General features: G+C 31.8%; 1 protein-coding gene across 4 annotated transcripts in view; it reads left to right on the top strand.

The window, feature by feature from the left end:
* Window positions 1-16,653, top strand: part of Kal1 (anosmin-1 Kallmann syndrome 1) — a 53,510-nt gene that overhangs the window by 10,049 nt on the left and 26,808 nt on the right. For 3 of the 4 annotated variants that reach the window (XM_074136899.1, XM_074136898.1, XM_074136900.1), the window contains 3 exons: window positions 1,352-1,490; window positions 5,453-5,598; window positions 7,143-7,648. In XM_074136899.1, the coding sequence (XP_073993000.1) occupies window positions 7,463-7,648 (186 nt within the window). In that variant the 5' untranslated portion in view covers window positions 1,352-1,490; window positions 5,453-5,598; window positions 7,143-7,462. Of the gene's footprint in view, window positions 1-1,351; window positions 1,491-5,452; window positions 5,599-6,911; window positions 7,649-16,653 lie in introns of those variants that run through there. The other variant, XM_074136901.1, reaches the window with a different exon arrangement.

Genomic DNA, 16,653 nt, shown 5'->3' with positions numbered 1-16,653 from the left:
ATAGGCCATGTTCATCTAATACATAAGCCTGGAGGGAAAAACATTATTTCTTGTCTACCAAGCTCAATTAACCTTACCAAGGAGAACATTTAAATACTTGTAACTGAACAATTCAAGCAGCGATCAAAAATGTTGTGGGTAGATGACGTATTACGCTAAAAATCGATTAATAACATTTATTTGTAAAAAGTTATTTACACACGTTATTTCCTGTTTGGCTCTTAGTGCATTTCGAACTTTAGCCTCTAACAGTTCTTTCTATCCATCATTGATAAAGATCTGCCGCTAATGATCTTCATATTTTTTTACATCAAATCATCCCAGACATCATTCAGGCATTTAGGTGTTTGTACTAATGTCTTCTTTATCAGTACTGGTTCCTACCACTGGTCCATAAATACTTTTGTAAGTTAAAAACTTAGCATTTTTGGCCAAATTGCTTGGCTTACATATTTTTCCGAAGTCATATATTAGATACTGACTGCGCTGACTGTACATGTAGTGCCACTCAGGTTTATTTTTACCAACCTTATCTTCGTGAAAACGGATACAAAGTCTGCTAGATCTCCAAGAACTTCCAATTGTATCTAGCCCCATTTTAATACAATAACAGGTTGTAAATAAATTAATGTACTCCTATAATAAATGTAAATTAATTATTTACAACAAAACTTACGTCATAACCTCATTCTATTTGGTTTATATGATTTCGTTTGGGTTTCCAATCATTAATGATCGCTATCTTATAATTGTTACACACATTCTTCTAGTATGTAAATTTTTTGTTTTACTGCCGGTTGTAAAGGTGTAGTTAAGGTAGCAGAAATATAGACATAACTGAACAAAACTATCAAAACAGAACATAAAATTTACATACGAGATTGAAGTCAACAACACCATTAACGTCTTGAACATAAACTCATCAGAATGTAAAATAAAAGAAAAAAAAAGAACCGCAACCACAGGTGTCATAAATACTATTCAGTTTTCTGACCACCAAACTAACTATTCAGTTCTTTTATCCAATAAGATAAAAAGTCTGGCAGGTTAAAATACCACTCTGTTCCTATCCGCTAATATGAACAAGTATAAAAACACCATCTTACAGTCACGGACAGAAGCTACAACATAAATAGAAACAATGCTAACGAACTGATACAGAGGATGTAAAGACGATCGTAAAGTTCGTCATATTATTTAAATCTATTGGTAATGAAATCTACAAAGATTTCGGCTGAAAATAGCATTAACGCTTTTCTTGAATACTTCATATTGTATTTACCTAACTAAATGTTTGTCACTTTTATTTTAACCAATTTTTTCAAGAAAATTTTGGTGGTTTTTCTTTCAGAGTAAGCACCAATCTAAACTGCAACCAACTGCAGGGCATTGTTGGAGAAAAAGCGCTGCTGGAGTTCTGAGTATGAAGAAAACAAGTTGATAGGAAAAAGCCGATTGCAAATTAAAGTTCTAAATTTACTAAGTTTTCTGTAAGTAGCTTCGACAATTATAAAACTTAGCTAACTACTTCTTATATATAATCAATTTATTTTTTATTATGACATTATTTTGGAGAATTCTAGAGTATTCGAAACTTAAAAATATTTTGCTCAATTTGATTCTAGTGCTTCTTGTGGTGGTTCACGCAAAAATGAAAAAAAAGCTCCTTAGGGATATACCAATTTTTGAATCCTAATAAACTACTCCTTTTATAGTTTATTCAAGGAAAACGTTAGAATATGAAATGGTTTAATTCAATATTACACGTGAACTGCAGCTCCACACAGAACTAGTTTTTTGGGCCTGTATACGTTAAACTGTGTCTGTAAACGTTAAACGACGCTGTTTTAAAAACATTAAAGACAGCAATTATCGACAGTTTTTTTTTTGGTTAACACCATTCTTAAAACACTTGCTGGGATATTCTATTTATTCTACATTGCTAAGCTTTTATTAAGCAAGAAGTAGGTTAACAGGTTATTCGCTTAGGATCCACTTAGCATTCTCATGAGACACGGAACAGAGAGAAAACAAATGGAAGGGCTTTTATGTCCAAGAAGTTGTGTACACCAGAGCAGTCTTTAAAGAGCCTATAAGGGTATCAACGAGGAGCATGAGCATGGAAGTAATTAAGAAGAGTGTGCAAAGTGTAAGTGGTCACTTTCTATGCCCTATTTGAAAAAAATAGAATTGAAAACATAATAACTTAAATTACAATAAGGGCAACCCGGACCTTATTAAAAGTTCCACTGTGCTTATTCGCCACAGCAATTACAAATAAACCAAAAATTCTATCAGTGACATTTTAAAAATACAGAATATAAAAAAAAAGGCGTTAAAAAAAACTGAAGAAATATCTGAAGAAAAAACCAAAGCTTTCTAGATGTATGTTTGGATAATGAGATGCAAGCGTCTCCCCCTTAGAACCCGCATAATTCTTTCTATTGATGATTGTACAGTGTCATATTACCGGAGTAAAATGACATGTTCCCATACTGTAAGCATATTTAGATTAATGAGTTGTGAACATTATTACTTAAAAATTGTAAGATTAACTTATTTGAAAAAAAAAAACAAGTAGAAACAACTCCTTAGTTTATAAACTTTTTTTATTTTGATTTTTAATGACGACATAATGAATTATTCAACTTTCTATGTCTTCTAATTAGAGTATAATGTCTTGTTAAGATAATGTTACAAATGGGTGTTTGACTTACATTCATGTGGTTTGTTTGGTTATTTTCATTTTTACTTTTTTTTTTTTACTAAACCTAAAGAAGCTTGTCTTTACTGTAGAATCTACCTGCAAGGCCTTTATAGTTTTTTCTTCCATTACTCGCTGTATCATATTCTACTCTTTTATGTAAACATTAATTATAAACACATCATTGATCGTGGTTTTGTAATGTTGTAAACTAGTTAACATAAACTCAGTATTATTGTTTTTTGATCTTCTACTTATAACTATATATATAACATATTTTACTTCTGAATTTATCGTAAATATTTTAAGATTTGATTTTGTGATTCACTTTTTTACATTTTCATACTGCTTTTAAGAGAAAGTATTGCGTTCGTGCATATGTACTTTTAATTTTGAGGTTCGACAGAAACACATGCTTTGAAGTTCCTTCGGTTTTTAAAGAAAAAGTCATAGAAAATAAATACTTGACCTGAATTTCAAATTTCAAGAAACAACTGCCGCTTTACTTAAATAGTAAAGAAATGGCTATTTTTCAGACAAGTTTTACGTTCAAATACTGATCAGATTTCAAGGAGGCAGTTAGCTGACATCTTCATAGTGAATTTCTCATATTCCATTAAATTAAAATCCAAGATCAAGTCTAAAAATCGAACCTAATACATCGGATAGCTTTTTGCAGACCTTGCCTCTAACCAACTCGGCTACCGTGACACCACTAAATTTCTCACGTATTTAGAGTTTTCTTAATTAAAATTACTTTCTTTTAACAATTTATCGTATCAGAACAGCTTTTATTTTATTTGATTTTTCTTGAAAACTAAACGCTTTAAACGTTATTTACAAACTACTTAAAACAAAAAAGTTTGGTCAGTGTGCATATTATAATTATATTTATAAGATGATTGGAAAACTCTTGTTCTTTAGGGATATTGTACCAGTAAAAAGTAAAAGCCTGTCTCACTCTCTAAAGAAGAAAAAATATTAATAGTTCTCACAAGCAGGCAGTTTTCCTTACGTTTAAATAAACTGTCATTAAATAAGATCAATCTTTTTAAATTTTAATTACGTATCTATTTATGTTAATAATGAATGGTACTTCAAAAGAAAACTGAGCCAGCACCGGTTTGAACACCCACTGTTATGTTTCTGTCATCATTTTCTTAGTAAACGACAGCTAAACATTCTTCTGAAGAAAATAAACACACATCTGTGTTCTTGGAAGCTGAGCTTAGATGTTGTTATTAAAGTTATTGTTTTTTTTTTTTTTTTTTTTTCATTCCAGGGTTTAAATAACGAAGAATAAACTCAAGTAACTGCAAATAATAGATTTTATAAAAAGAAAACAATTTTACTAGCTGAATAAGTTTTAAGGATTTTAAACCAATCACATATGGCTGATGTTTACAAACACCATGCTGTATTATTCTTCAGACTGTAGTGTGTTCCTCTATTTATATATACTACGCACTTAGTACAATTGTAAGCATTTTTAGAAAAACTGTGACTTAATGTCATACAATTATATTAGAAATTTTATATTAATTCTTTAAAAATAAAAATCTATACTGTAGCTGAATATGAGCGATCTTATTTGTTTGATCAGCATACTTCTTGAGGTGGGTTTCAAGAAGTTTATACTAGCGATATAACCTTAGAAAAAAGAATATTGAGATTTTGACGACGCCTACTTGGGAATTCTAACCACAAATTCTACTTCAACTACTCTTGTAATTTTCTGCAGTACAGTTCTAAAGTCGTCATCCGTCAGTTCCAATCCGGAATAGGTAAAAATAAGATGAAGGGTGGAAATATATAAACATTCCTCAACAGGCCTTTAGTAGAATTGATAGATGTCAACCTCATATAACCAAAGCCATTTAAAGTTCTGCGGACAATTAGCATTTCGGTTTGGTGCTGGAGAAAAATTAGAGAAAAAGTTTTGTTTTTAATTTTCCGGCTTTATAAAAGAGTCATTAGTTACTATTTTTCTCGGTAGTGTTTTTCATGAATTATCCGTTCTTTACTGTCAACAACTAAGATTAATGTACACCAAATGTTAAACGTTATCCAGCTTTGACAATCGCAAAGAAGTTTTGTTTCACTCTCATCAGGCTAACAATTCTTGTCAGATTGAAGAAAAAGTTGATGGCATTGAACTTAATTTACATCCAACCCAAGATCAGAATTGACTTCACCTTAATTACGAGTCATACCCAGTTTGCTGGATAAAATTAAAAAATAATTGTAAGAGATAGTGTAAGAGTAATAAGATGGTAAAGTGTAGGATTTTATTTTTGGATTGTAAACTTAAGCAATGGTTTGAACGTGGGATCCTCCTGCAGCTAATAGAAAGATGTCTTGAAATCAAAACAACCTGCTCACATAAGCCACACTAGTAGGCGTTCAGTCAGTCAGAATGCTCTTTACGTTAAAATTTTACTTAAACCAAAATTTATAACATATAATAATAATAATTATTATTAATTTTGATATACTCCATTAGCTCTCTCCGAGCCTCGGATTATGTATCCATATAATACAAAAAAGCATAGTTAAGAAAAACTAAAATACCTGAAAAATTTAGAAATGATAGACCAGTGGTCAATAATTATGTGAATTGTAATAAAGTTTTTGTCTTAGTTGCATACTACAATATGTTACTTTTAGCAAAAAAATTATAATTTTGTTGTAATCAAGGGGCTCCTTTTGATATCTAATTTTAACTTCATTTTCTGTTAATTGTTTTAGTTCCACCTCAGTCACTGAGAGATGATCCGCTTTCTCACTCATTTAATTTTTGATAATGGAGGAAACAAAATATATTTTAGTAATTGATAACTCAACAACAGAATTACTACAGATCAAAAATGGATAGCATCACATTTCTTTTCAAGGTAATTAAACATTTTTTCAATATATTAAATATGTATATTATTATTAAAGAACGGAAAAAGTGTTATTCATTGCTTGACACGGCGTTATTTATTTTAAGTAAACTAGAAATACGGAATTTATGAAAACTTAATTCTTAGTTTCCATTAATGAATCGGTGGAAGAAATTTGATTTTTGTTTCTGTCAAATTTTTGGAGGAACCCAAAAAATTTGATGTTTCGATTTTCCATTTTTTTTTTTAATTTTCGGGGAAACTCGATATGGAAAAAATGATACGATCACAATACATCCCCTTATTAGAAGCGAATGAAAGTAATAAAAACAGGTGTTGTAATCGAGTTATTTATTGAATTGATGATAAACTAACTACCAATATTGAGAACAATTTATCTCTGTCTACAACATGTCACCTTGTCAATATTCGACAATAATATATGCTCCATTTTATTTTTTTGTTGTAAAAAAAAAGAGGAACATTGTCTGTCAACATCACCTTTATTAACGAATGATTTTCTTCCCATTTAAAAAGTTTGAATGGTCCAAAAAAACAGATGATATTGTAAGGAAAGAATGTTAGAAGATAAAAGTTCATAGAACTTATAGCCAACCACTGTCCAGTTTCCGTTTTGCCTGAAGTGCGCTATGTGACTGAAGCTTATTGACATGTTTAAAAAGATGACATCTTTTCGATTAGATTGTGAAGGATCTCTTTAATTTTATTTTTTATTTTATTGGCACATCTAACCGCGACAATCGCTCACAATACACATCGCCACGATGGTTAGTGCAGATGACAGCAACTCAAAAAATATAGCTGTCCGATCGCAGGCTTTTATATCTTATTGGTTTTGAGGAGTAGTATTATCTATCTAGGGATAGTGAATTAGTCATTTTTAAAAGGATCCTGGAGCTACGGTATATGTAGGTATGTACCTCAAACATATAGAGCAAATTGTGTTATATTAAAAATAAAATTTAGCAAATTTCTGATGGTAGATTTTTGCCTAAAACAATTCTAAATTTTAAAACTATTGTTAAGTACAATATAATCAACTGTAATCAAACAATTCAAAGCAATGAACAAAAACAAAAATTCTATTTATATTAGTTCTAAATTCTGAAGAGTGGAAGATGAATAATAAATTGAATATACGATAGAAATTATTCAACGACCTGTATTAAATAAATATAGATAATTACGCATCAACAGCCCTAATCTTCATACATATTAAAATATTGAATGTACAATTTATAATACGGAGTTTGGATGTGTATGTGTATGACCTTGCTACCATGTTTCTGGGTGTACAAGTGTGGGCCCCTGTTTCAGTAGCAGACAGCAAGCCTCCTTCGTTATATTGAATGAGCTACACTCATTTTTTGTTAAAAACCTTTAAGGACTAACTTCTCAGGCTAACCCCTTCATTATTATTTGTTTTTTTCTTTTTCTTGTTTCTATTTTAGAGTAAAGTCCCTTCTTCAGTGTTGTAATGATGAAGAAAGTGTTTTTTTTATTATTTATTTATTTATTTATTTACTATCCAGGAGAGTGGGGATGCTATAAGAAGACAGTGGAAACGGTGGAGGGAGACTTAAGAAGTTTTCAACGGCTCGTTCACGTTACTCGAATGCAACACACGTCAGACTAGCGTCTTATCGTGCGGTCTTTACTTAGCCTTAGTGAGTACGTACTTTTCATTATATCTGTAAAAACAATTCTCAATGCGTGTGTACCGGGTCTAGAGAGAAAGAGAAAGAGATAGGAGAGAAAAACACAAGAACCCCCCCCCGTGACGAACTCACGATTCCCTAACACCTCTTTTAAAAAATTTATCTACCCCCCAAATTTACCGATTATTTTGGAAATGTATTTTTTACATTTCTTTCCAAAAATTTACTATTTAATAGATTTTTCACCGATTAGACTATTTTTATTTTTAATAATAATAGAAATTTGCCCATTTCAAATTTTCTGTATACCATCAAGTTTTAAAGAAGATGATTGGTATACTCAAGCCAGATGTTATGCTGTATGTCAAGATGTAAAAAAGGTAAGGCAAATATTTATCTTCGATGCAAAAAATATTGATCTCATTTATTTTATTTTTTGATTCCAAGGTATATTACTTTGTGATTTTTGAAGTAAGTTTATCTCATTATTTAATGCCTTGTTTTGGTAAAAAAAATGGTACGATTCTGTGCGTTTTATGCTGAGATTCATTTGTTAAAACTCTTCAAAAGAATGCCATGAATTTATTTGCTTTTAAAGTAAGCAAAACAAAATAAATTTACGTATCTTTTAAATATAAGTTCGCTTGTTTGTAACGAAACAGTTACTTACAAATTTTAACTTTTAATACATTCATTACTTTTTCTGTTAAATAAAAAAAAAAAAATCTCTGAAACGTTTACATACTGTGAACAAGGTCCTTGCTTGCTTAGTTTTCTGATCAATGAAAGTGGTCCTTTCATCGTTCGCGATATTAGTGTCAAATCAGCAAAAATTATTAAAGAAATAATTCTGTATGAGATGATAAGCTCTTTGGAGAAATTGTCTCTTGAGAAAGTGAAATGGTTGAAATATATAGTATATATTTCTGGCTAGTTTCGAATTTTTGGCTATCATCAGAGGTTAATCAGTTTGATGTACATAATTAGACTTTCAGATAAGTTTCTGCCAAACTCTATACTCACTACAATCCTATCTTTCTGTCGGTTCTACATGTGTGAATGTACCATAATTCCAAAAAAAGAGAAATACGCTGAAGGTCCATATTTAATCATTTTCTTTTGAGTGCTACTTTGAAATTTTAGTATTTTAGCGATTTCCTAGTTCAATATTCAATAAATTTCGTTTACTACTAGATCACGCGCACAATTACGGACATGTATCCTTTTCTAATAACAGCCTTAATAAGAAAATTGCTCTTCAAATTACCAATAATTTTTTTTTTTTTTTTCCCATTGGCCTTAGTGAGGCTTAGCGCAAATTTTAGGGATTTTTTCGTTCGTTGATTTGCTGCTATTTTCCAGTATCTTTATCAGTACTTTACCATGGTTTGTACGATCAGGAAATCTCTTCGTAAGCTGTCATAATGATTTGTTTAATACAATCATTTATTATTTGAACAAAACGATTGTTCACCACCTCTCTGTTTATGATTTAATTAAACTTTTCAGAATTAACTGTTCCATATTAATTTTTAACCTTTTTAATAAAAAGAATAGTAGTTTCAAATTATAGGAAATAATTATGTCAAATGAAAGCTTAATGTAAGTTTATTTTTGCAAATGGTGTGTCTGTAGTGTAGCAAAATAGAAACTCAAAAACAAAAGGAAAAAAAAATGCCACCACATCAACCGTTTTATTTCAAAATTATTTAACTACAATAAAGATTTGACATTTGCTAAAAACTATTTCTTATTAAGAGGTTAAAATATATAAAATGTGCTCTTAAGGCATTACAAAAATTAAAGGCTCTCAGTTAAACTCTGGAAGTAAGATTTTTGTAAGATAGTTGACTAAAAAAATTCATCAAATAAATTTGATACTTATTCAGCCAATATTTAATGCGTAGTTTTACAAATTAATGTATGTATCAAATGTTAAACTAGTATTAACATTTATTATACTATCTTAACAGAATTCTTCAATAGTCTTCTTTACTATATCAATTTTATAATATGCTTACAAGCACAGTATATAAATTATGCATTTGTCGCCCACTTATTGGTCTAAAGCTTTAGTTGACAAGTTTTGTCACACTTTCATCTCATATAATATTTTATAATTAAAAAGAAAAAGCAAAAAAATAACGCGGTGGCTTGAAAATTCACTTTATTTTCTCTTATCGCAATTGAATAAATTATAAATAATAAATTATATAATTGATGCTGTGAAATTTTCTTTAAATGTAGGATTTATGCAAAAAGAACTAAGTAAAGAGCCGTTTTTGATTTTCTGAAGATTAGAATTCTCTCGTAACTCTTAAGCTTAACTTCTACGTCTCCCCTTTAACGTTTAAAGATGGGTTTTATTGGGATAATGTTTTAAATAAAATTTAGTTATTTAAAATATTTATTTGTTTATATTTTATAGATAAAATGTATGCAGTTAGCGTTATGATAAATGAAAATGACTGGGGATATTTGCGAATAAATTCTAAAAAAAGGGAAAACTGAATCATTAAAGAAATTTTCTTGCCTATTTTTCCCCCTCGGCTGGTTTATCAACCCAAATAACTAAATTAGTTTTAATCGAATCAAGTCAGGTTGACATTTTTTGGTTGGCTGATTTGATTGGTTGGTTTTTTGGTTATCTTAAACCTTATTGGTCCATGTCCTCAGGTCGAAATATCGGGTTTAAACTATCCCTGATTTTTTTTTTTTTTGTTTTTCAAGTTAAGATAACCTCAGAGAGAGAGAGAGAGAGAGAGAGAGCAGAGAGAAGCTCCTTTACGCTATCCATCATCGTCCACGACACCTGAGCGGTAATGGGGATGTTATTTCTCTCGAAATATACCCATTATTAGGGTCGGCTGTTGCTCTAATGGTCATGAGTATGACTTTGTATGTGGGAGATCCCCAATTCGAATCCTGCGTATGACTACTTTTTATTTGTTAGGAAAAATTGTTTATAGTAAAGTATAAGCTCTGCAACCGTCCACGACACCTAATTGGTAGTTGGACATTAAGCTCCGCCTGAAAAAAAAAAAAAGGCGATTACTTTACTTTTCACCCTTATTATTATTAGTTTTTTTTTTTTGTCATGATTTAAGGCGCGTCAACATCTAAGGTTATTAGCACCCGGAGCTTTTTTCAATGCACTGCTTCCGAACAGTGTTCTCTCTTAACAGATAACACTTTCCATCATCGGACAGTGAGCTGTAAGAAGCTCCCCTAGGAAGAGAAAATCTAAGAGCCAGCAGCAGACTCGAACCCGGGATTTCCGAGTAGAAATCCAATACTCTAACCCACCCGCATAGCCCTTTTACCCATTATTATTATTATTATTGTTTTGCATGATAACATAAATACCAATTTATAAACAAAACAAGATTTAATTCTCTTACAGCTAATAAGAGAAGGCATTGCAATCGTGAAGATTTCATTAAGAATAGTAATTTTTAAGGCTCATTAAAAGTTTTTTTTTTAATTTTAATTTAATTTAAACTTAATGATCTGAAAATTCAGTATATCAGAATAAATAAATAACCTGTGGCGCGTGAGAAGGAGTAAAAGGCTCGCGACTTTGTTGAATATTGTTGCGGGAGACGCTTGTCCTTTGACTATAATTACCAAAGGAAGAATGAAGAAGAAGTAGAAGAAGCTAATTCTGCAAAGGTATTTTTTTTTCTTTTTTAAACTTTCGTAAATTTTACAGTTATAAGATACAGTTATAAGATGTTAAAGATGTTATAAAAATATTCTAGAAAAAAAAAATGCACTTAATCAATATTTGATAGAGAAGAGAATTTTCAGTTTTAAATCAAAATTAGCGTAGTTAATGATACATTTTAAATGGAAGTGATAACTTTTTATTGGAAAAATATGGAAAATATGATTGATAATTGCTTATTCTGTGTAATTAATTTAGATCTTTCTTAGTCCTAGTCAATATTCTTATTTTATTTAAAGACGGACGTCAAATACAACTACTTTTGCCTTTTATGTACCATATATTTGCATATTTTAATTTAATCTGCACATAACGAGAGCATTATTGTTATTATTATTGGGACAAGGCGGGTCCTGTTCTCCAAGGTACCTTAGCCAAAGAGGCCCAATAAGCCAACCTTATTGAAAATGGCTAGTGGTTGAAGGCTTCCCTACTTTTAAGTCCAGCGCTCTAAATTGGAGCTCCAGTAAACTAGGAAATCTTTTCTACCTCTTACTGACACTGTGTGCAAGGAAGCAAGTTCTACGATTAATCTAACATACCCTGGAGGATTGTTTTGAATTCTTACTAAACTTCTCCTCTTTCTACTAGAACCTGGTTTCACAGTAGTCGTATTTACTAATTTGTCTCTTCTTGTCTCCCAAAGTGCCAGAAGCCTCATATAGCATGCTAGCGATTGCATTGCATCAAGTTATTAGATGTTTCCTCCGTAAGGCTAGATTAACGCCCTATTAGAATCTTAACCATCTCTTAAGTCGGCAAGAGGACTCGATCTTGTCAGGGCCAGGCCCCAGTAGGATCACTAGGGGAGGTGTATCGTCTTCCCCCTTGATCAATAGAAGTAGTGTGAACTAGTATGCCCTAACATCCACTTCTTTAGCTCTAAAGTTTCAAGTACCACATTCCTCGGACAGCCGCCATGTCCTCGCTAATTAATACTTACTTAAAATGAATTAAGGCATAATAAGTCTCTCGTGGGGCGTAGGCCCCGCTTCTTTTCTAATCTATTTAAAATTAGAAATGATTATTAGATAACTAACTATTACAATTTAAGATTAAAGGAATGGCTAACCTATTCCATAACTACCTCGTGTATTCAACTCGTAAAGATGTTTCGTACTAGGGTCCCACCTTTTATAGGCAGGACTAGAGAGAGATTTGGTCCGTTTCTAAATCATGCCTATTCCACTTTTCCAATTTACAAAATCTTATTAATTAAATCTCTGTTTTCCCAGACATTACATCGACTACTTTGCTACACTCAACACTGAGTGATCCCTGTTAGAGAGACTGGTTCCACAAGACTATAAAAGAGATTGACGAGGGATTCCTATGTAGGTAAGAGTTTTGATTAGTAGGCACGGTTGTGGTGTCAGTCATCTATAAAAAAAAATTAGGCAGGATCGCCAGTTCTGAGTGTAGTAATGGAGGAATTGGGAGAAACGGTTGTGGCTATTATTCAGGTTAGTATGCTCTTTTGGGTTTAGATTGTTCGGTAGCAATCTAGGGATTTGAAAATGAGGGATATTTTAAAAGATTTTTCGCAAAGAAGAAGGTTATTTAAAATGATGACCAGTAGAGTTGATTCTTATCGAAGAGGCACTCCATAATAATAACCCAAACTTACATGAAGTATAAGTCGGATCAATAACAAATTTTAAATAATTTTTTGGTAATCACACTTAATAGCATACATAAATTAATATAATTTCTATTTAAAAAAATATGTAAAAATAGAATAGCTATCAAAATTTAAAAATCTACTTAAAAAACAATAAATTTTGATCATTTGAATCCCTCTTAGCATAGAAAACGAAATTTTGCTAAATTTCTTAGTTTACTTAGGCGAAATCAAACGGAATTTTCCCGTTTTTCCTATCAGTGCATGAACTCTAGCTCCGGTTGCAAACCTCGTACTAATTAAATTACTGCATAAAAGAAATGCAGCATCTAACTGGCCATTCTTTCTCCTGTAGAGTGCACAGTATCTCCTTATTTCTGAACCCGTTACAGAGCTGTTCTGCAATGTACCAGTGGACCAATTCAAAGTTCAGATTTTAAGCTTGCTTAATGTGGTTTATGCTAAAAAATGATATTGGTTGTCAATTAAATCATTATTATATTCAGTGTGTAGAATTAATATTAATGATGTAAAATTCTACATTTAATTTTGAGATTTTGCAACCTAATCCTGAGGTTTCACTTTCTTCCTTTTTTATTTTATTCAATCGACTATGTTCACAAATTATTTATTTGTGGATTGATTATTGTTTAATTAATAAATAAGTATATAAAATAATGCAAAATGGCGGTTATATTATTGTACAAGTTGCTTGTTTATGCATCTGTTCTCTTTAGGTGTTACTAATATGGAACGAATGGTTTTCATAATACGTTATTGGATGCAATAGTTAAATGCAAGTGTACTATACGAGTATGTGGGCAGACAACTTATTTCATGGCTTATTTCCTTACGTTTTATTTGAAATTTGTTATTTAAACCTTTATTAGCGTAACATTTCCAATATACCAGGTGTGCTTATTGTCTGGAAGAGCCAGGTGTAATTTTTGTTTGAATTATTTATTTTTATTTTAAATTAAAACTTGTCAGGTCATATCTATTAAAGGCTTAAATTCTTTTAATTGTTATTTGCTTGTATGAAGAAATTAGAGTTAATCTTGTCTTAACATTTTTAAAGTTCTTTTGAAACCTAATTTAGAAAAAACTGTTAGTAATGAAATACTCATTTTCAAAGATAACAGTTCACCAACAATATGCTGAAAATTGGTTAGTTCTATAACTAATCTTTCCCTCCCTCTCTCTCTCTCTCTCTCTCTCTCTCTCGCCCTCCAGTTACGGAATCCAAGTATTGCTAAAGCATCCCTTGGCCACACAATCCTGCCATCGCGTTCTTGGTCTGCCTACCCTCCTGGGACCTTGTACGCTACCATCCATAATTTTTTTGGGTATTTCTTCATCCCCCATCCTTGCCACGTGCCCTGCCCATCGCAGTCTTCCGAGTTTTACAATTTTGACGATATCCGGCTCCTCGAACAAAGCATATACCTCCAGGTTTTTCCTGATCCTCCAGTTCTGTCCATCACGTACAGGACCATAAATTCTACGGAGAACCTTCCGCTCGAATACCGCCAAGGACTTCTCATCTACTTTTGACATGGTCCATGCTTCGGAGCCGTACATAAACACTGGCCGGATCAACGTCTTATACATTTGAATTTTCGTGCTGCGGGAGATAAGCTTGCTTTTAATGAACTTTACTAGGCCAAAATAGCACCTATTTGCGGCCATAATTCTTCTTTTAACTTCCAGGCTCTCTTGATTTTCACTTCTAACTAGGGACCCTAGATAGCCAAACTCATTAACCGTCTCGAATTTGTAATGCGCAATCGTCAGCTGCTGTTCCTTTCCCTATCTCTGCCTCCTTAATAAAAACTACTGACTGAAGAAACTCATAATCTCATCCAATAAAATCTGTTTAAGACAAGATTTCAAGTAAGTGTGGTGGGTTGTGATACAGTTGATTTGTGAGATTAGGTGATTATATAATATATACGTGTTAATAAAATTAAGGTAGAATAATGCACTAATTATGATAAATGTGTTAAACTATATTCTGTCATAAATTACAATAACTTGAGCTAAAAAAAAGAGAATAATATGCATTAAAATGATTAACAAAATATGAATTGTTGGCCATATATGTTTGAAATGACTTGACTAGTAGAACTTAATTACTGAATTGAGCATTGTCTGAAGATTCTTGCTTAATTTGGCTGCTCTAGTATTTCAAGCATTTTGCTTGGCTATGGGATCCTTCTTTGAGTAAGTTGGCTTCTTTATTCCATTGTTTTTTTCTAAGCGGCCATTTCTTTCACTCCAATTCGATATCTAGTCATCTTTTTTTGCTGTCGTAACACCAATACTTGTTTTCTACCACTACAAATGAAATATTATTACCACTTTAGCTTTTGTCAATATCTGTTGTAAATGAGTCGGTAGTTCCAACTTATTTTCCAACATGGCTTTCCAAAAAATGTCCCGGCCTTTACTCCTTTGGGGGGCATGCTAAAATTAAGTGGTTGGAATCAGCTTCTGTTTTCTCCCCACATGTTCACTGCTTATCAGTGAGAACCCTAATGCGAAATAGATGGCTTGGAGTTCGGTTATGGTTCAATCTTAATCAGGACTATAGCTGTGTAGAATGTTCTATTCGCACTTAACGTGCCATACCAGGTTTTGACTGGAATAGAGGAGCTGTATGGCGGAGTAAAATAGCGCTTTAACGGTTTTGCTTCTGTCGTATTCCTCTTGCCACAGCGAATAGTTACTTCGCCGGACTCGATTTTTTTATATCGGCTGCCAAATATGTATGCCTCTGAATAGGCTATCCCCGAAGTGATAGCTTCTTTCGCCAAGGCATCCACCACTTCATTGCCGCCAACACTGGCATGACCCTTAATCCAAAAGATCCTTATTTTACTATGGAGATCATCCGAAAGGAGCATCTTTTGGATCTCTAATATGATGGTAATGTGGTTCTTAGTAGGATGAAGCAACTTTTTTACCACAGACATGTAACATTATTTCTTCCTAATTTCTTTGAAATTGAAGAATATTCTGTGTATTCAGTCTTAAGAGATTTTTACTTGTAAACGAAAATAAAACCTCAACAATTTGAAATTTAGTACTGAAAGAAAATCATTTATATAAATTAAGTTTGGAAAGGCTTTTTAATGTGTCTGGAAGTTTGAATTAATTATTAGTAATAATTGAAATAATTTAATTAACCTCACTGGAGCGCCAAGAAGGCATGAAATTTCAGTGCTATCTAAGAAGAACCAATAAATCATTAGAAGAGTTTGTAGGCGTCTATTTAAAAATGAACGCAATAAGTATAAATTAGATAACAAAAGAACATACGTATACAAAAATCCTTGAACATAAAAGAAAGAAAAAGAAGAAATTAAAAAGCAAATCATACAATAAAAGAATGCAAGTGGTTTTCTTGACCTACATTAATATTAATTGACTAGAGTGCAAGCTCTTTATTTATTGTTGTATATTGATGTGCATAATAACTGTGAAATGTACACAGATAAGCACAGATAATTCTAATGAATGGCCAAGACAAGGAACAAGACAAGGAGCGGACGGCAACTAACTGCAACAGCAAAATAAAGGATTGCTGTTGGGGAACAGCTACGGGGAAGAGCGACATAACAAACGTGTAGCGAAAGAGTAAAATGACGAGCTATATCATTTGCATATTTTTGTTACCACTGCATTTTAATATCACTAGTATAGAATTTTTATTGATATTAATTAACTGCTTTTAATATTAAAAATGGTATAACTGTTTATGCCATTAATTAAACAAAAACAAAAAATTAATCCCTTTATAGCGTATGTAAATTAAATGGCTGTAATTTACATTATTGAAAGAAGAAAAGGAATAACTATACTTAAATTTTAATAACAAAACAAGTTTTTGTAAATACATCTGTTAAGGATCTGTTGCTTGGTCTATATGCTTCAATGTAGGTTGCCTTTTCGCAGTCGCTTTTCTAAAATAATAATGCCATTCACACTTGCCTCAACGAAGTCTTATATACAATATTATCTGTTTTATTACTTCA

This window comes from Rhodnius prolixus, unplaced genomic scaffold (genome assembly GCF_049639745.1).
Source record: "Rhodnius prolixus isolate KJV_2025 unplaced genomic scaffold, Rpr scaffold_5, whole genome shotgun sequence".
Lineage (NCBI taxonomy): Eukaryota > Metazoa > Arthropoda > Insecta > Hemiptera > Reduviidae > Rhodnius > Rhodnius prolixus.
Note: the sequence above shows the minus strand (reverse complement) of the source record. Positions and strands in the feature narration are given on the sequence as shown.